The sequence below is a fragment of the Etheostoma cragini genome, chromosome 5 (assembly GCF_013103735.1).
Source record: "Etheostoma cragini isolate CJK2018 chromosome 5, CSU_Ecrag_1.0, whole genome shotgun sequence".
Classification (NCBI taxonomy): Eukaryota; Metazoa; Chordata; class Actinopteri; order Perciformes; family Percidae; genus Etheostoma; species Etheostoma cragini.
Window position 1 is genome coordinate 1,392,830 of NC_048411.1, and position 19,904 is coordinate 1,412,733.

Below are 19,904 nucleotides of genomic sequence, written 5' to 3' on the forward strand. Positions count from 1 at the left end.
TGGGGAAGACAACTTGGACATGTTTATCAAATCTTTGTTGCGTCGACAACATATAATGAATGAGCATAGACTACAAAAACAGATGAATAGTGCAATTTTATGATAAATACAATCACCTCTCCCAACACAAATGTTAAAACAGGAATGAATAAATCCCAACCTTTGAAAAATAAAAAGCAGATACAGCCAGGTATTGAGCATGTGCAGTTTGCGCTGGCGCCAAAGCAGATGTTATTACAGACTACCTAATGTTAAAGTGAAAGGTAGTTTGGAAGATTTTTTTTTCAGAACACAGTATATCAATATATTTGTTAGGTGCCTCAGTACGCATTTTCCACAAAATATGTATTGTCCCTTTTGAAATTTATAATAATTACAATGAAGGATACAAAAGAAGTGTGGCACTGAGCACCAGCACAGCAACCGCCGAACAGTTACACAAGTTACTGAACCATTCAATGACCCCTTTACACTGAAACTTTAGTGCAGCTGTACCAGAATTACTATAGGTTTTGATTTATAGTATGCATTTGATATTTGATATTTTATCTTTGTTACACTATTAAACACTTATGACTTTACAATCATACAAAAAAGGAAATTAATTTATATATTAACCTCTGGAAACAATTAACTTATCCCAATACCTATGAAACAGCCATAAAACAAGTATAACATCTGATTCAGTGGTAGTCAAATTTTGTAAATACAGTATGTACCAAATGTAACAGAAAATGAACACATGTGATTGCACCTGCTGTTAGAAGTAGTAAGATTCCTGCTTCATTGTAAAACTCTCCCTTCCCTTCAGTTACGTTTTCAATCTAGTGTGCATTGTCAGTTGATGTGACCCACTTTTTTCCTTTTTTTTTTTTAAACAATAGACACTTTTTCAGTAAGGATTTGCACACACATACAATATAACATATTACATCCTGCACAACCTCAGCAGAAATATGCTCATTCAAACATAGTACAGCACTAAAGATTGCTTAAGGCTTTTTGCATACACATTACTGCAGTCCATGCTAGACAAAACACCTCCATTTATAACAGATTCATGTTTTTAGAGTAAGAACCCAAGGTGATATGGTTACAACCAATTTAAGAAACACTGCATTTTAACAAGAGGCAATACAAAAAAAACTGACCACAATTATGCATGACTTTTAACTTCATGAAAAGGAATGATGTTTCATCATCATCTGCTTAGAAACCATGTGGATGTGTAACCACGCCAGTTAAATCCTAGATGAGCTACTGCTCATCTTGTACACAGGCACAAAGAAATGGAAGAACAGTTCATAACCAGTCTGGTGTCACCAAAAACATTTTCTGAATTAATGTCAGCCATCATACTGCAGCATTCAAAGCCAGTGATTTCATTATTACAAAGACAATGATGACTAAATCATTTTTAGACAACAAAACTGCCAATTTAACAAGGAAAAACGGATTAGTTAAAACAGTCCCTACTAGATCATGTTTGTATGATAACTAAACTAAGAATGGGAGATCCTCTTGAGAAGCTGTCAGATTTCTAATTCATTAACTCAAAATAAATAAATGTGACAATAGCATAACACAAAAATATAAACAGCTGTCAAATAAAGAAAAAAAGAATAAAGCTATGGTATATAAAGTATTACTCTGCAAAAGCACTTCTGTGCTGATGGGAGAATGCCAAATGTTGGCAGCCATTGTTAAGAAAAGAGAAAAGGGAATTAGGGGCTGAAAAGTGCCTTTGTGGATAAAACTCCACTCTCCCTCTAACGGCCTGAGAAAAGTTCTTCTTTTACGACTGCTGCTGTTCTGCTTCATTGTTATTTTCTACCACTATGTTGAGCGACGCTGATGGTTTGGAGATGTTGTTTTCAAGCTCCAGTTGAGCCAGTCCCTCCTCTGCGTTTGTCCATGAGCTCATTGACTCATGTACGGTTACTGTGTGCTCCTCCATCTGTCTTTGGAGGCTGTCCATCTCCTCTCTGAGAGAGAGAGAGAAAAAAGAAAACATTACAAGTATTCTGGAATTTGGACAGCTCCTCGGCATTGCACAACAGAAAACTTCATGTCTGTAAGGGGATCACGTTAACAAAGCCCTTTGGTTAGAACAATAGGCTTACTTGAGCTGCCGTAGACAGTTGTGTAGGTTGTTGAGGGGCTCTTTGTTGACAGACGATGATGGTTTCAGCAACTCATCCAAGAGGGAGGCAGGCACTGGGCAGTCAGGTATCTTAACTGGTGTCACTGGGTTGGATGGGTTCCCCTCACTCTTCAGCTCCATGCGCTGCCGCTCCAACAACATTATTATTTCAGCGATGAATTTGCAGTAGTGACTTAACTTGAGCAAGCATTTCTTATTTGGATTTAACTTAAAACATTGGACTTAAGTCTTTCTTTAAAAAAAAAAAAAAAGAGTGTTTTTTTTTGTTAGTTTTTTATCATTACTAATTGAAATGACTGGGTAAACGCCAGATGTTTAAAACATAGCCAGATCTCACAGCTGTCCTTGTATAATGCTAAAAACACTGACATGCTATTTTTCAATTACTTCAGTTATGGTTTCTAATTGTGTTCGATGATAGGAGATATTTATTCAACTAAATGTTAATATTCAAAGTATTGAGATTATACTTTCAGTGCTCATTTCTATGTTGTTGAATTGAAAATAATAAGTTGCGAAATTCCTTTCGGAGCGTGAAGCGGATAGAGAGCAATGATTCAGTTCATCCGCTCTTTGTCTTGATGATCGTTCTTTGCTTCTTTATGGAGCATTGAGGAGGGGTATATAATCACAGTGGAAGCCATACAAATAAAAAATAACATATTCATATATATAATATACATATTCAAAGTATCTGAACTGCCCGACCGGTCTACAATTAGGTTTCCCCAAAATGTAAAAGGGTGTTGTGGCTGAAAAGCCTCTGAAAAAGCACTAGAACGTTCACAGTGAGGAATGAGACACCTTACCTTCCTTAGACGAGTCTGTTTGAAGTCCTGTTTGAGCTGCTGGTTCTGCAGTAGGACAGTCTTCATGCTGTTTCTCAGCTCACACACTTTGGCCTGCAGCATGAACTTGTCCTTCCTGGTGCTGTTCAGTTCGTCCTGCACCGACTCCAGCTCCACCTTGATGTTCTGGGACAGAGAGGAATCTTTGGAAGTTATAAAAGGGAAGGTGGGGGTGATGACATACATACTGTACAGAAATAACAGTAGTGCTCAGTTCACCCGTTGTCTCCCTCTAGACACTGTTCACTTTAAAAAAAGTAATTCTATACAGTGACATTTTATTTTGATTAACATTTTTTTAAACATTCAATTTGCAACATGAAAGTGTGTGGGTCCCTGCAATCCAACATAAGTTAGCATCTACATCTAGTTAAGTAGCAAGCTTAGTGTCCATTATTTTATTTTTTTTACAATCAAGTGAATACTTGCCTGCAGAGCTCTTTGTAGGTTGTCCAGTTCCCTGTGTTGACACTGCTCCATCAGCTCCAGCTGCTGCTTCTGAGCCTCAATCTCCCTCTGCCTCTGCTCCACCTCCCACTTCAGGTCCTCAACCTGAACCAGTTAATGTTAGACATCGGTGTCACTAGGAGTTGTTCATGAACAACAAGCGATGGCTCAAACTGATATTAGAGAACTGGAAGCATAACACTCTTCATGAAATCCCAGGACAATGATAAAAGAGTACAAAGTCAAATGGTGTGATATAATCAATTCAGGCTAAATAAGACAAATCATAACAATATTAAATATAATCAAACAAACTGCATTGTGTCTGTCATACCAGAGGTAGATGACCATGGCTTCTCTTTGTCCAATATTTACACTGCTCATATTATGCTTTTTCCCTTTCATTTAAAGTGTTATATATCTTTTTTGTGCATGTTATGGATATTCCAGTCAGTCTCTGACCTCTTGATTAGTAAGCGGCTGCTTGGCCAGTTCCTCGTCCAGTTGTTTCTGGAGGATCTGGAGCTGGAAGTGGGCCTCAGCCAGCTCCTCTTGGAACCTGGAAACCTCCTGAGCATGCAGCTCATTCTGTGCCCTGCATAGTATAAATAATTGCTACTGATTTACTGTGCAACTGCTACAGATTTTGCAACACAATGTTAGATTTAAAAAAAAGTCATATGCTTAAAGTGAATTTATTCCTAAATGAGGGGTCTCCAAGATTTTTTAGGCCAAGGGCCCTTAGCTGAAAGGGAGACAGAGCAGGGACCACCTACTATATATAGTTTAAAATTGAATTGCAAATTAAACTGGGCCTACAAATATGTGTTAGGCGGCCTTAAGCCTTTACACATACATTTTTATTGTGCATACAATACTAAGGTATTCAAATGTATGCAATACAATATACACATTCATACATCATGTTTTAAACATACATATAGCACAGTGAATTCTATAGCTAAATTGTATCTGCAGAAGGCTACCTTACCTACAGTAGCCTGTCATTAATGTTTTGTAAAAAAAAAAGTGTATATATATATATATATTTTACTTTTTTGGTTTTGTTTAAAAAAATAACGAAAACAGTAACTCAGTGGCTTCCCCTGCAGTAACTCCCCAAAGGGTCCCAGACCGCCTGTTGAAGATACCCGGTCTTAAATAAAAAACATGCACATACTGTAGTTTGTGGGATTCACTCTGCATAGCTTTGACCAGGTCTTCTTTGGCCTGCAGGTCCTTCTTGATCTCCGACAGCTCCAGCATAGCTGCCCTGTAGTGCCGTTTGCTGTGGGCCGCTTCAGCCTTTGCTGCTGCCACCTAAAGGACACATCGTCAGGATCACACCAGTACAGCCCGAGACAAACCCCGGAAAATCAAATGCTCCACAAAAGCCTCTGACTTACTATACATACATGTTGCAATTCAGCTGATGAACTTGTATAATTCTTATTGTGCCAAGCAAATGGTCTCAAAATAAACCTTTAAATATATTCAAATTCAAGTGACAGACTCTTCAGAATTTAATTTTGAAGTGCAAAATGAAATCGATGAGCAGTTGGCATTTCAACTTAAAAAGAAGAACTTACTGCATTCTGATGCACAGCTTAGAGCTCCTACCTGTTCTTTCAGGTCATTGACTTTGGTTTTCTCTTTTTCCAAGGCAAGCTGTAGAGTTTGAACCACCTGCTTCATTTGCTGGTCCTCCTCCTCTTTACGCTTCAGAACAGCTTGGACCTGTAAAAAAAGATAAATGGGAAAACAATGTTCTGTTACTTTTTTTGTAAATACATGATTTCACAACCAAATGTTTCTAATCTGTCATACAGGAGCACTTTACAACACAGGGGTAATCATCATTATAAGAAGGAAACTCATTTTTTCACCTGTAAGTTGAGCTGGACAAGATCTGCCTCTCTCTTAGCTAAGGCAGACTCTAAAATGTTGGAATGCTCCCGTAGTGTGTTGTGGGACTGTGCCAATCCAGCCAGTTTCCCCTTTTCATGTTCAAGCTCGAGTGCTAGCTTCTTGTTGGCATCTTCCAACTTTCGAATCCGCTTCTTAAAGCATCGGGACTCTTGAAGCTGTGAAATCAATTCATGTTATCAATACAAAATAACAGATGAACTGAATGATGATAGAAGTGTAAACATACTTCTTATACAGGGCTGCAATTGAATGCAGGAAACAAATAATTTCCCTTTAGACACAACGAGCAGTTCTGTTCCAAAACCTCCACATATTGACAAAACTAATGATTGTTCACCTCATCCTCAAGCTCCATGACCTTCTCCTGGTAATCCTCCAGCTCGGTGGAGGTGAGGGTGATCACTTCCTGCAGCTCCCTCTCTAGCATCGTCTTGCTGTTGCCAACAGCCTGCAGCTCAGCCTGCAAAGCCTTAATCTTCTCCTGTATGACAAATAAAAAAAGATATGTTTTTAGTTAAGTCAACAGGTGCAATTATTAAGGATAATTCACAATGAAATGACAAATATCTGTAGGTAAAATAAAAAAGGGTAAAAAAGGAAAAGCTCAGATGGGCCGTTCTGGAATCTTGCTCCTTATGAGGTCAAAAGGGGCAAGGTTACCTCCCCTTTCTCTGCTTTGCCCGTCCAGAGAATTTGGCCCACTAGCACTGCTAACATTGATGCCTTTCTTTATACTAATAGCCAGAAACTTCACACCAAACTATATATTGTAGCAGTGAATTCTTCAAGGAACAGCAAACATCTGGCAGATTTATAGAGCACCTGTAAGGCCTGGCTGTGTTCCCCATCCGACACCTGGGCCTTTAGTTTGACCAGCTCTGCCTCGGCAGTCTCCTTGTCAGCCAGAGCTTCTTGGAGCCTTCTACTCAGGATGCCCACAGCGTTCTCGTAGGCCTTGTGTTTGGCCTTCATCTCCTTCTGAGCACTGGTCAAATCTGTCCCCAGCCGCTTCACGCGCACCTTCTGCTCCGAGATGGCCCTATTACATGCAGATAAGAAATTAAGGTAAACATGTCAATAAAATCAGGTCGCTCTGACAGCAGACCATGCATACATATAAACACAAGATGTAGTATCCATAACCAAATACCTCAATGACGATACTGCAACGATATTTGTAGGGTTGACAATTGGGGCTTTCACAAAATATACTGTATATACTGTATTATTTCTTTTTCTAAAGATAATTTGTTGGGCATTTATGCCTTTACATGATAGGTGAGCTGAAGATATGAAAGGGAAGAGAGGGGGAATAATAAAGGGCCGCGGGTCGGAATCGAACATGCGGGAACTGTGGCAAGAACTAAGTCTATGCACATGGGGCGCATTCTCAAGCAGGTGAGCTTCCCAGGCACCCCTTCACAAAATATTTTTACGATGGGATTTAGATAAATAATCATCAATAATCTGGACGTACGACTAAGTGGGCAAAGAATAGAACTGCAGTCTGGCAAGTTCAGAAAATGATTTATCACTTTACTGTAATTCAGTCTGGAAAACCAGGAAAAGACAACACTTATGGCATATTACAATATCCAAAATCTTAGACAACATCTAGTCCCATAATCACAATATCCATATAATATTGATATATTGCACAGCCTTAAGATAACAGACTGTATAGACTTATTTGTCTATGTAAACATCAGGAATTGTATAAGAAATGCACTTTATTCATATTTATAAATAGCCCTTGATAACAGAGATATGCACCCTGGTCCAAGTCATTACTGTTGCAGTCATTCAAGCTCTCCAAATCTCTATGCAGCAGATGACTCACTTTTTGGCTTCTCCCTCCATTTGCTCCACCTGTTTCCTCAGGCCTTCGTTTTCTTCAGTCACTGCTGCTAGCTGGCTGTGATCAAACTGTAACGACTGGAGTGGGAGGAAAAACAGAATACTTCTCCTTACATTAGGATTCACACTATACCTGGTGTTTACTTACACCCGCTTACACTACATCCTAAACATTAGCTCTGCTTTTATTGTTGAGGTACTTTGTAATTACATTTGATAAGAAATATTGACCAAATTAAAAGATGAATATTTACCTGGACCTGGGTTTCTAGCTGATCCCTTTCTGTCTGAATGGCTTGCAGATGAGCCTCCATGTTGTTCATCTGCTCCTGGACTCTGACCACCTCTTTCTGCAGCCGGGTCTGCTCCAGCTCGGCCTTCTGCTTCTCCCCCTGAATGCCCAGCAGCTCCTGCTTCAGGTCCTTTACCTCCACCAACAGACGCTTTTTGGTGGACTTGAGCTCACTGATCAACTGTTCTTTGGAGCTGGCGTCCCGACGGTAGGCTTCCACCATCACCTGGAAAGACAATAACTGTGTGTCTAATTAACGAAGGGAGCGTTCTATCCTTTTAAGGAGGGCAAGTAGCCATGTTCCTATTTGTTTTCACTGAGACAGCAGGTGAAATACTTTCCACAACACAATAGAGAAGAGAGGGCTGAAAACAAGATTTGAATTCCACACTGCATTGGCTATTTATAAATATCAATTGATAAAAAAAAAAAAGACAGGTGTGAACTTGCAATGCAGAAAAGTAAGAAAAGAGCAACGTTTGTGTTCTTTGTGCCTTAAAGAACCTGCAATTGAGCACTTTTCTACTCATCTCATCCAAATACCCCATCATTCCCCTTTCCCACTATCCTGTACATCTTTAACAAGTAGTTTATCAGTCATGCTACAGACCCTCACACATCCCTGACTTTCCATTCATGAAGTTACTTCAGATGCAGTGAAGGGACATATTAGTGTCTTGATAATGCAGACTTTTCTTCCTTACAAGGAGAGGTACACTAAATAAGCTTTTTCTGAAAGCAGCCACTGGTACCTTTTGATGGACCAAGATGAATGTGCATGCATGTGTCTGAAGGGTCTACAAAAACTTGAGTCCAATACAATACAACTCACAATTCTGTCAATAAACACCACCCACTTTATTACAGCCTTTGGATACAAAATGAGCAGCAACCATCATTGCTCAATCCACCGAGGCGTGCCAACAGCACTCTTCTGAGATGACAGCCATCTGGCTCTACAATACATCCTCCCACGACAGCTCCAGCTGTCAGATTTTATAATTAATGTAAAAAAATAATTATAAATGTAGGCCAAGTCTACAGTCTACACTGGCTACCACACGCTACCCAGTAAAAGAGAGTGGTATACAATGTCACATTTACTGTAAAAGCAAAGGAGATGACTTACCTTCTGTTGATGGAACTGCTCCTTCAGTTTCTGAGCTTGTTTCTTCAGGGAACTGTTTTCTTGTTGAAGAGTTTCTATCTGTAACAAAGACAAATGGCCTTCATTAATCAGTACACCCTGGTGGTAGAGAGGTAAAGAATGGATGCAAAAAAGCTACCTGAAATATTTCAATTCTTAAACTGATTGGAAAACACACACTTTCATCAAAAGGGTGACAAAAAGAGGGAGTCTTAGTAATGCAGACCAGGGCTAACCAAGTAACTAGCAGCTCAGCAATTCCAACAATGCTTTATGCCAAAAGAATTGCTACAAATGTAGATGAAAGTTTATTGAAGAAATGTCAATTGTTGGTGTTAAGTCACTGGTAAAGCTTTGATCCCGGTTATATTTCAATGCCATTTTCTTTTGTTGGTGTTTTCATTTTTCCACCTCCCACCTGTGTCATACCTGATTAGCTTTGACCTGGACATCCTGTCTGAGCTGATCCAAGATATCTGAAGCCACCAGGACATCCTCTCCGAGCCGCTCAGCATCGTCGTCGAGTTGGCTCTTGTCAGCGCGGGCTGCCTGCAGCGCCACCTCCAAGACAATCTTCTCGTTCTGGAGGTACTGGATGTTGTCGTCCTTGCCGCTGCTCTCTGTCTGCAGCTCGGCGAGCTGGGCCTCCAGCTCCAGGTAGCGGGCTTCCAGGTGGTTGATGGACTGCTCTTTGGTGTGCAGGTTCTCCTGAGTGGTGGTTAGCTGGCGCATCAGCTCCAGGTGCTCCTTCTGGAGCGACTGCAGCTGCACGTCCTTCTGGGAAAGGGTCAACTTGGCCTAAGAGGGATAGCGTGTGAAAGGTGGTTTAGAGTAGAGCTCAATACAAATTTGACTGCCCATACAAGGTGGAAAACCTATGATTTGACAACCTGCTCAAGTTCCCTTTCCAGGGCGCTGGCTGTGTTGGCTAGTTTAATTAAGCGTTCTCGCTCATCCTCAAACTCCTCAAGTTTGTGCTGCAGATCATCCTCCACCATGTTCTTTGCATCCTGGATCTGCTTATAAGCAGCTTCCTGGGTCAGCATGTCGGCCTAAGTCACAGACAGTAAAAGGTTTTACACAATATGCCAGATTGATTGAAACAAAAGAAAACAATAGTACCTAATTTTAATCCTGGGTATTTAGAAAAGCCTGCTTTTATCTAAGGTCCTTAACTAAATAAAACCTTCACAAGTATTGGTTGTTTCCTATACAGACTTTACAAACCAATGTTGACATATTCAGAAAGAGATGTTGGAGGAGAGTATACCTCAATGCTCTGCAGCTGAACAGCAATACGCTCTTTATCTTTGATAGAGCGGTGTTGGGTTTCGGTGAGTTGGTGCGACAGAGTCACATTCTCCAGCTTCAGATGTTCCAGGACACCAATCTGAGTCATCTGTCCAGCCTGGGCAAGATAAAAACAACAACAAAGTGTCATGTCAACTTCCGTCTGACAAATGTTAAGCCCTTTCTTTTTTGTTGGACGTTTTATTCATTCATTTGCAAATAAAATCCAAAAATAAAATACATCTATAGCACACACAGTTAAGCATTATTTACTGAAGAATATTCCTCTTTCAAAGGCATAAGCTCCTTCCTGTGAACACATTCTAGTCAAAACACAAAATTGGTTCAGCCCAGTTGAGTTTAAAAGAGACAATACAAGTTAGACCTATACCTTAGAGTGAACTGTGCCTAATTATATTACAAATGTAAATCCCCTGATGAAAAAACAACAGCATTAGCATCAACCTTACCTGCATGTTGGCCATTTCATTTTGCAGTCGTACTCTTGCCTCCTGCGCCACTGCTAGCTGCTGCTGGTACCACTGCCTGAGCTGCTGAAGAGAGTCAATCTCGGCCTGGGATGTTTTCATTCGGCTCTGCAGGGTGCTGCGCTCCAGCTGGACCTGTTGAAGCTGGCTCTGTAGACCACCCATCTGCTGACGCAACTCCTGGACTGCAAACGTGAAAGACAAAAACATCTGATCTTAACATGAGTGTGAATATGCCATGCCGGGGTGTTTACCAGTATCGTATTGGGTGTTCAAAAAACATCAACACAAATCAAGAAAAGATGACACATTATCTACAATATTCAGACCATACAACATAATAACAAAATAGATACACTATAAACAAAACAAACATACATTTAAATGATACGCTCAACTCTCTGGGTCTCCGTCACTCACCTGTATTGTCTCGTGAGGTTAGAGTGCTCTGCATCTCCTCCACCTTCCCCATCAGCCTGTTGTATTGGTCTTCGGCCACCTTCAGGTCATTGCTCAGAGAAGTCAGACTAGCATTCTTGCTCTCCAGACTGCCCTGGAGATCCACCATGGCCTTCTCCAGCTGGCTGCAGTTTTGCCGCAGTGTGGCGACCTCTGTAGTGAGGGTGCTTTGCTTCACCTGGCTGAGCTGAGCCTCCTCCTTCTTAGCCTGCAGCTGGGCATTCACTGTTGCGAGCTGGGCCTGAAGCTCAGTCTTCTCCTTGAGAGCCTGGAGGAAAGGACAGCATGTTCAGCACTTACACCCCAATTATTCTGGGTTTCCATTTTAGTGTCATCTGGGCGAGTAAATTGAAAAAAAAACATTACGCTAAATTTAATCTTTTTGAATGCTGTGATAAATGACATGGCATTATATAGCAACACCTTGCAGTATGATACAATCAAATTGTCATAGGAAATCTTTACAACTTTTTATTTTGTATGAAACTTTGAAAAACATGCTGATTAGACTGTGCTATTTTTGACGGTGTAGTTTGTAATGGTACTGTATTAGAGGATTTCATGGTTTAATGTTATTTGGTCCTGTACAAAATATTCATGGATGGGAGATTTGTGCAAAATGAACGGAAAATAGGAGTTTGAAATCAAGATGTTAAATTACCTGATTGGCTTCAGATGACAAAGATTCCAGCTGACCCTCCAGTCTCATTTTCTCTTTCAACACCTGCAGCATATCATCATGGCCCATCACTGAACTCTCCAAAGAAACACTGCAACAAACCCAAACAACATTAGTGCTCTGAGGATTAGTCATTTAGTTGATTGACATAAAATTATAACAATTTTACAAAATCAACTAACTGTTTCAAGTAACCTACAGCAACAAACACAAATGCCAAACGTGTGAGTTTTAGCAATCAATGTGAGGAACTGCAGTTCTCACAAACCAATCCCAATGCAATATTGGCTTAAATTTGGCCGTAAACACTTTAATATCTAGAATTGTCAAATGTAGTCATTATTTTACAGGAGGTGGAAAGAATACAAAAAATTCAACTTAAGTATAAGTACTAGTATTTTAATGAACTTTTACTTCAGTACAAGTAAAAGTACCAGAATAAAAACCTACTCAAGTAAAAGTAAAAAGTAGCTTGTTCAAAATATACTCAGAGTAAAAGTTATTTTTGTTTGTTTTTAACAGCGGGTGGATATAAACCTTTTATATCTTATTTACATCAGTCTTTTGCAATCTGATGAGCGCACAAAGCCAAATTTATTTGTTGACATATACTTTGCCAAAGCAACGCTGCAAAAGAACAATTAAAGTTTTATTTTTTTACTCTTTTATTTAGTAAAAGATGTGATTTAATATTTAGCAAAGTACAAACAAACAAAAACGTACTTAAGTAAAAATTGAAGTACAGATTTTAAAAAGTAAAAGTACACAAAAATACTCAATTACAGTAACATGAGTAATTTGTTCCTTTCCACTTGTTGTTATTTCTTTCCTTCTCTGTTTGATGTGTTTAAGTACCTGCTGGAGAAGCTGTCCCTGCGGCTGCGAGGCTCTGCAGTGCCTTCTCTCTCCCGCTCCAGCTCCAGCAGGTGCTGCTCTTCACTGGCTGCCTGCAGCACCTCCTGCAGGGAGGGGAACTGACCCATAGCCTCGGGGGCGATCTCCCTCCCCTCCACCGTGTAGGGCCCCAGCTGCCTTTCCACTGCTGCCGAGAGCATCCCGACTGTCCCCCTGGTAGACACACTGCTGTAGGACGAGCTGTCGCTGTCGTTGCCATCATTCCCCGGCCTTGTTCCAGATTCACTCCCGTCAATTTCGGAGACATTGTCGACGACTTGGAGCAAAGCACCTGGCTGTACCTCTGTCTCACATCGGCTGCCTGCCGACGTCACACTGAACTCAGACAAAGTGGACACTGAGCTCATGGTGGACTGGAGGGTGCTCGTGGTGTTGTCTGCTGTTCTTACTCCACCTCCTGCTCCACCTCGTCCACTATCATCATTCCCAGGAGACTTGTAGTCAGCCAATGAGTGGATCTTGCTCGGCCGGGGTGATCTGGACTTTCTCTCCTTGGAAGTGGGAATTCCCAAGCTACCCAGTTTGGGACCCCGGGGGACGCTGGTCCTCAGGAAGGAATACTCCGTTGTCATGGCAACAGTGTTGGCCCTGGGTAGACCCTCAGGGTGCAGCATGAGCTCTGGGTCCAGGGTGCTGAATGGTCTGTTCTTGGGAGTGGTGCGGTGAGACTAGAAACAGAAAGAGATGAACCATGGTACTGCCAATGTGAAACAAACTGAGAACAAGGTTGCTCAGGTATAAAAAAAACACAACAGTATGAAATATTTAATAGGGAACAGCAATGAAAGAAACTATAGAAGAACAAAAACACAAAATAGGGCAACCTGGAGCCAAACGTGCACCAATGCTGTGGCCTCAATACCTGATAGGCTGTTTATCTTCTGGGTTACAGTTTACAAGAAACAGCATGTTTAGCAGCCAACTTCAGCTGAGAATAAGTCCATAAGCATGAAGCACAAATTGAAGGCCACATATACTGCATCAATAAAATAGATAGTTGTCCAATGGTATAAATGTCATGTTAATGATGCAGAAGCTGCTGAAACTGGTTTTGAAAACATGAGGACCTTTGAGGGAAAAATAGAAAAAGAGTTTGTCCTGTCCATATCCTGACAGTTAGTCCCTTCACTCACCCTCTCCTTATGTCTCTGTACTCTGTACTGTTTGAGTTGCTCCTCCAGACGCCGGCGAGCCTCCAGGCGAATCTTCTCCTCATTCTCCATCTCCAACGAGGGCTTCTGGTTTGCTAAAGAGAAAGTATGTTAGACCTGCAGCACTACACATACAGCTCTTTATTTACACAAGACCTGGTTTTATATGACTGTAAAAATTGAATCCTAGCAATGAGCTGTAAGTTGCATTATTGATTCAATGCTTGTACTATATTGTTGTTTGATGGTGAGGAATCAAGCTGCCTGGAATCCTGTCCTCACACAGCAATCGTAAACAAATTATTCAAATTGAAGTTTCCTTTCTCACATCCTGGACAGGCAACATGTTGTAGGTACAAGCCACAGTGACTCGTAATCCACAAACTGCACCGCCACATTCTCCATTACCGCAACATTGTTACCATTTCCCTGACAGCTACAGCGGATTTTTAGAGCAGGCAACAGTAAGAGTGTTGCAGTAAGTGCCAACATCGATTGGGTGCCCTATGCTGCATCAGCCCATTTCCTTGGTTAGTGTACATGCATATGAAAAACTTTAACTCTTAACACGGCTGCAACAGCTATGCTGCTAGTGTTGCCAATATTGCAATGACTTAAATGAAGACAATGGATCAGTCATCATGTTCATGTGCAAGCAAGAGAGATGCTATAGGAATTTTTAAGTGCCACCAAAAAGGTAACATGCTAGAGGGATTAGTTCCAAAATGCAGTCATTAGTCCATTAAGTGTTCCAACAAGCACCCACACCACATTCTAATCAAGCAATCAAATGTCTATGCAAGTTGAGGAAAGGGGGTAGACTCCAATAACTAAAAGAAAGTACTATTGAATCTCTGTGCTCACATAATACACAAACAAAGAGAAGGGAGTTAAAACGGATGTGTACATGAGTCAAAAAAAGCCAAACATCCCACAGCAAAATGGGGTTAAAATACAGGCGGGTATAGAGGGGGCATTCACTCCACACAAGTTTATGCTTACACAATTGAGTCTCCTGCATAGGCATACTGAGTCTGAGGGACTGCAATGAATCACCCTTGTGAACCGTGATCTCAGCACTAGCCCCCTGAGACTTCTCTAGCATCATGGGTGGTAAAGCAGCCAAACCTGGGGAGGGCTCTTGGGTCTGGGAGTTGACAGGGGAGCTGGTGCTCTGGGAAAGGGGTGTCGGAGACATGTTCCCATTTATATGGGTCGTCCTTGCAGCACTCAAGTCCTCTGCCAGTCCATTTCCATTTGGCATTGCATCTAAACTGACAGCACCTGAAAGAAAGAGAAAGAGGAAGAGAAGCCCATCATTGCTAGCAACAGGTCTAGGACAAAACCGCAGTAGTTTAACCAGCTGTGTTTTTTTTGCTTCCTCCAGCTTCTTTTGAAACTAAATTTTTCTTCTGCCATACAGCCACATCTCAAGAATAAAAAACAACACACCTTCCACGATATCTGTGTGTGTGTGTGTGTGTGTGTGTGTGTGTGTGTGTGTGTGTGTGTGTGGCGTTAGGTCATGACAGTTTCCTGATATGACGACTAGCCTCTTTCACCTCTGAGGCCTGAGGCCGTACTAATCTGCAATGGAAAAAAAGGGACGGGGCACCGCTGCCCAGTCGAGTCGAGCAGGTCCCATTAATGGATAAACGCCATCAGCAAGCTGGCTGGGCAACTCTGTCAAACTACAATAACTTAAGAGAAAAAAGTGTCTGGAAACATTCATGCATCTACAGATGCATCCTTTTAGCTGCACCTACTCTTGTATCAAGGATCAAAATTCTTGCAAGACAAACACATGCAAAGGCACTGAAACCTATTTTCTCTAACAGCTTCAAACTATTGGCCATGAGGTTGGACAAGAACACCTTATTTTCCGTAAAAGTTTTGGATATTTTATATGAGACTTTCTGCCTGCTGTCTGTGATCTTCACGTTGAAAATGAGAGGGCTTAACTGGAAAGAAGTGGTGTCTCATTTGTCTGTGCACCAATCAGAATATAGCAAAAGCTTAATCAAAATCTGATGACAGCTGTGGGATTGTTTGCTTATGTTGCCAGGCCACAGTGAAACAACTCTGATCAACTCACACCCACAGTCCGTAGCCAACTAGTCAAAATGTATGAAAACGTTTGAGAAAATATCCTGTTGGAATATGCATTGATTTTTATTAATTAAAATAAACATTGTAGACTAAAAGCCCCCTGAAGATTATAAATTAGAATTCAGTTCAGCTATCTAACACATCACTTCAAAGAGCAGAAGAAGGCCCAAGGCCTTGTAGTAGCCACCAAAACATGTCATGCATGGCAAGTGTTACCAGTAATATGCCTGAAGGGGGAAGAACATTGCAGATCAACAGATCAGAGTTGGGAACAAGCTAAGCACAGCACAAGGACAGTCATTCCAGTAGAAATGTATTACAAATATGTATAGATATTACAAATGTTTTAAATCACATCCTAAAACCCACCTCTTCTCTGTGGCCTTTGACGCCTAGTAAGATGTCAACTTCATTTACTGCCTTTAATTATTTAGTATAATTGCTTTCATCGCGCAGGTATTACTTTTACTCATGTTATAATGTTGTATTTTTCTGTACATCACTTTGGTCAACTTGGGTTGTTTTAAAGTTCTTAACAAATAAAGTTGGATTGGATTACAAATATGTCCAACACAAAACGATTCCTATGCCTTCGATATCTTTGTGATTAGACTCACTGACAAATAAGAACAGGCTTGATGTTTTGTGACATTAGTTCACTGATGTTGGGCTATATACACACACACACACACACACACACACACACACAAGTCAGAAAACTCAATTTTGGCGTATAAACCATTGCATATTCAGATGGACATTACAGAAATATCCCTATATACACTAAACCTAATTGTGTCCCATTGAGACAGCATCAGTACTCACCATTATGAAAATCCCCTTGTGTTTCTTGTGTGTTGTCCAGTTGTTTCAATTGTTTTTCACCTTCCACTTTGGATTTTGTAACATGGTCTCCTTGATAGGCATTAGCCTCCATGTGAGCTGCCTCTGATTGGTTAGTATCCATTTCCATAAAGAAACTGAACAGTCCCAATACTGCTGGTGCCTCTTCGGAAACAACTTCTCACAAAACCATCTTGTTAGGAGACAGGCCAGCTGGGAGCATGCCAGTGTCCAGGAACACGTCTGAACAGCAGCAAAAAGAGAGAACATTTAAAATGTGAAGCCCATGTTTGGAGAAAGACAAGTTATAAAGATGAATATACATCACAGAAGATGCTGTAGCTCCTTAGAAGTGATCTGTTTTAACAATAATAATGTTATGTAACAACACAGCCTGCTTTAACTTAAACATAAACTAGTCAAGGGCTAACAAGCTGGCTTGGTAACGTTAAGAAGAGTGTCACGTTAAATATAGATTTAATAGCAACTAACACTACCTTATTTTACAATGACATAGAAAAAGCTGCAACCAACTCCGTTAAAAAATATGACAGGCCAAAACATTTTTAATATCAATGGCCAACGTTACAACAGATCTAGCTAACTAAATATTTGTAGAAGTCGGCAGAAGCTGTTGATAAATCAGACATAAGCCATATCGACCATTAAACAGGCATTACAATCCAAGCCTTTAACATGTATCTCAAGCAGTTTGGCGAATTTTGCACAAGCAATTTAGAAACATGTTAGCCATGTTTGCAAACTGTGTACATTTGTCGACAGGCCCAGTTTGCATTTATGGATTTTAAGATAAGTCTGGCATTACGTTATCTTTTTAGTAACAGCGCAATGTATGCAGCTGTGGACTTAAAGTGCCGTGCAAGCGTTATTATTCAAAAGTCATGCAAGTTTAAAGTTATATAATTATTGTATGCTTTAAATATTTATGATAACCTTTGACTCCAAGGTGGTGTTGCTAAGTTAGCTAGCTAGCATGCTACGTATCGGAGTTGGTACAGTGTGACGTTTCAGCTCGCCTCTGTTCAGTTTTACACTGTCTTCTTGCTGGAGTCACCACTACAGAAGGAATAACAACGTGACAGTGATTTATAAACGTACATGTAGAGGCCTTTATACTGCCCTAATGTGTCGAATGGGTTTAGTAGAACTCTAACGCTACCGGCTAATGACCAGGAGAATAACGTTAGGCTAAAAGCTAGCGAGACAGCTCGCGAGACAGCTAGCTAGCTTTATGTGTTTACCACGGATCCTGTCAAGCTAGCTACATTTGCTAACTCGCTAACGTTAGCGATAATCGCAAGCGCGAGTGCAGAGGAGTGATTTCTCAAATATTTTATATAATTCAACGAATTACCTCCCCTCAGGTCAGTATTCTGCAAACCCCCGTGTGTAAATCATAAAATGACAATTTCAGTAAATGTAACAAAAGACAATAAAAGCTCACCCTTTTGCGAGCTTCGCCTTTTACTACGTGGCTGTTTGGTTTCCGTCCCTTATCTGTCCGACGGGAAACAGAGGACGCAAACACATCACATCACATCTGGAAGAACAAATAAAGCTTGCCAGAAAACGGCGTGTCAGCACACAACGTTTGGAATTTCAATAGAAAAAAATTCTAAGACATGTATTGCAAATGCATATCGCAATGCTGCATTTATTACACGAACTATAATATGGAACGGACACTAGCACTGGTAACGTTAAATCTGTCGGAAGCATTGACCACATCCGACATCACTCTTATGGTCAAAAAAGATGCGCCCTACTTTCTTTAACTGTCTATGACTTTTCAGCAGTGGCAACCTGCAGCTAACCTGCAGCATGTGCCACTGCTGCCACCATGCACAAGTGCTGTCAATGCCACTTTTTGCTTTTGAGCCTGCCAGGTAAGCCAGCTAAAAACATGTTTTTAGCCTCTAAACATGTTTAAAATGTCATTACCAGTGCCTAACCATGTGCAGTTATTCCTTCCAAGTGAACACAGAGAATCTGACTGCAGTAGATGTGATAGAAAGGCATAAAGGTTAAGAATTAATATCTTAATCCATACATCTGTTTATTTCCTGTTTTCCGGTGAAGTCCACACTACTCGATTAACACAACTTTTATGCCTTTTTTGTCACATCTCCAGCAATCAGATTCACTGTGTTCATTTGGAAGGAATTACTGCACATGGCTAGGCACTGGTAATGGCATTTTCAGCATGTTTTTAGGCTAAAAACAGGTTTAGAACTTGCCCTGCCTGTTTAAGCAGGTTGAGTGCAAAATCTAACAGGGGGATAACTTGGTCACCAATTGTTTTCATTTGTATCGCTACTGACAGAACCACAAATAAAAAAACAACAACAACAGAGCTACATGTGGAAAACAACCAAAATTCTCCTTAAAGATGATGCTGGCCTTTTATTTGAAATACCATGTCACTGTTGGCCATAAGCTAATTTGTTGAATTACACTATAGAGGCTAATATGCTATCGTTATAACTCCACTCTGTGTGTGTGTGTGTGTGTGTGTGTGTGTGAGAATTGTTCTAATAACATAAGACTATCACATGTGAAACAACAGCTCTCAACTGTTGGATGTTTATGCACAATTCAGCCTTTATAATAATCTGTGTAAATAGACCATAAAACTGAACTCAAAATGCATACCCATGGTTTGGGCTACACGTCTATAGGCCTACATTAAAGACATGAGGGCTGGCTGTAATAGATCATTAACACCAACCACATACCCTACTCTTAGGGTTGCCACAGGAACGTATATAGCCTAAAACAGGATCCTTGTATGCCCAAAAACTATGCACCATCCAATGCAGGTTCTCAGCTCCCATAAGACACTAGCCTACGGACAAGAAACAGCGATCCATGTGTAATGTGTATAGTGTTACGTTTTATCAGTCTCCAGTCAAATGACATATAGGTAAACTACTAAGACCCTTGATGCATTTTTTCAAATAAAAGTACAAGGCAAGGGGAGGCCAAGTCAAACATTTTAATGCATTTCTTATTTATGATTTCAAGCCAAAGTGTAGGATTTCCAACTGTCCTACTTTGGTGCCATCTACTGGTAGTATCAAGACTGACACTGTCACTATTTTGTGATTCTGCCACCCATAACAAATTAAGCCATCAGACATCTGATATAAAATATGCTATAAACCTTCTCTGGAGAGAGTCTTTGTTTCCAGTAGCCCTCCTTTGGAAATAGTTTATCTTTCCCTGCGTTTTACTAAATTAAGTAAGTTATTTAACATTTTGCTTT

General features: G+C 40.6%; 1 protein-coding gene and 1 pseudogene across 3 annotated transcripts; one reads left to right on the forward strand and one right to left on the reverse strand.

Moving 5' to 3' along the window:
* Positions 1-83: 83 nt before the first annotated feature.
* Positions 84-18,249, reverse strand: golga3 (golgin A3). Of its 3 annotated transcripts, none has more exons than XM_034870820.1 (24): positions 18,084-18,249; positions 16,601-16,871; positions 14,795-14,950; positions 13,649-13,761; positions 12,456-13,183; positions 11,583-11,691; positions 10,883-11,189; positions 10,445-10,647; positions 9,955-10,092; positions 9,575-9,736; positions 9,114-9,482; positions 8,667-8,744; positions 7,500-7,763; positions 7,229-7,323; positions 6,211-6,427; positions 5,726-5,869; positions 5,346-5,543; positions 5,080-5,196; positions 4,640-4,779; positions 3,922-4,054; positions 3,442-3,564; positions 2,974-3,138; positions 2,124-2,290; positions 84-1,985 (listed from the first exon to the last, which is right to left on the reverse strand). In XM_034870820.1, exons 2-24 carry the CDS (start codon positions 16,746-16,748, stop codon positions 1,796-1,798), a joined length of 4,464 nt encoding a protein of 1,487 aa, XP_034726711.1. In that variant the 5' UTR covers positions 16,749-16,871; positions 18,084-18,249; the 3' UTR covers positions 84-1,795. The 3 variants fall into 3 exon arrangements, with proteins under 3 accessions (XP_034726711.1, XP_034726710.1, XP_034726709.1); XM_034870819.1 differs by having other exon boundaries at positions 2,124-2,287; positions 14,669-14,950; XM_034870818.1 differs by having other exon boundaries at positions 14,669-14,950.
* Positions 2,625-2,797, forward strand: LOC117945571 (annotated as a pseudogene).
* Positions 18,250-19,904: the final 1,655 nt, after the last annotated feature.

Coding starts and splice junctions, on each gene's coding strand:
- golga3 (XM_034870818.1), bottom strand. CDS start 16,748: ATGGAAATGGATACTAACCAATCAGAGGCAGCTCACATGGAGGCTAAT. Junction 13,762..14,668: donor TATGCAGGAGACTCAATTGT/GTAAGCATAAAC, acceptor CTTTCTCTTTAG/CAAACCAGAAGCCCTCGTTG. Junction 11,190..11,582: donor TGTCATCTGAAGCCAATCAG/GTAATTTAACAT, acceptor CCTTTCCTCCAG/GCTCTCAAGGAGAAGACTGA.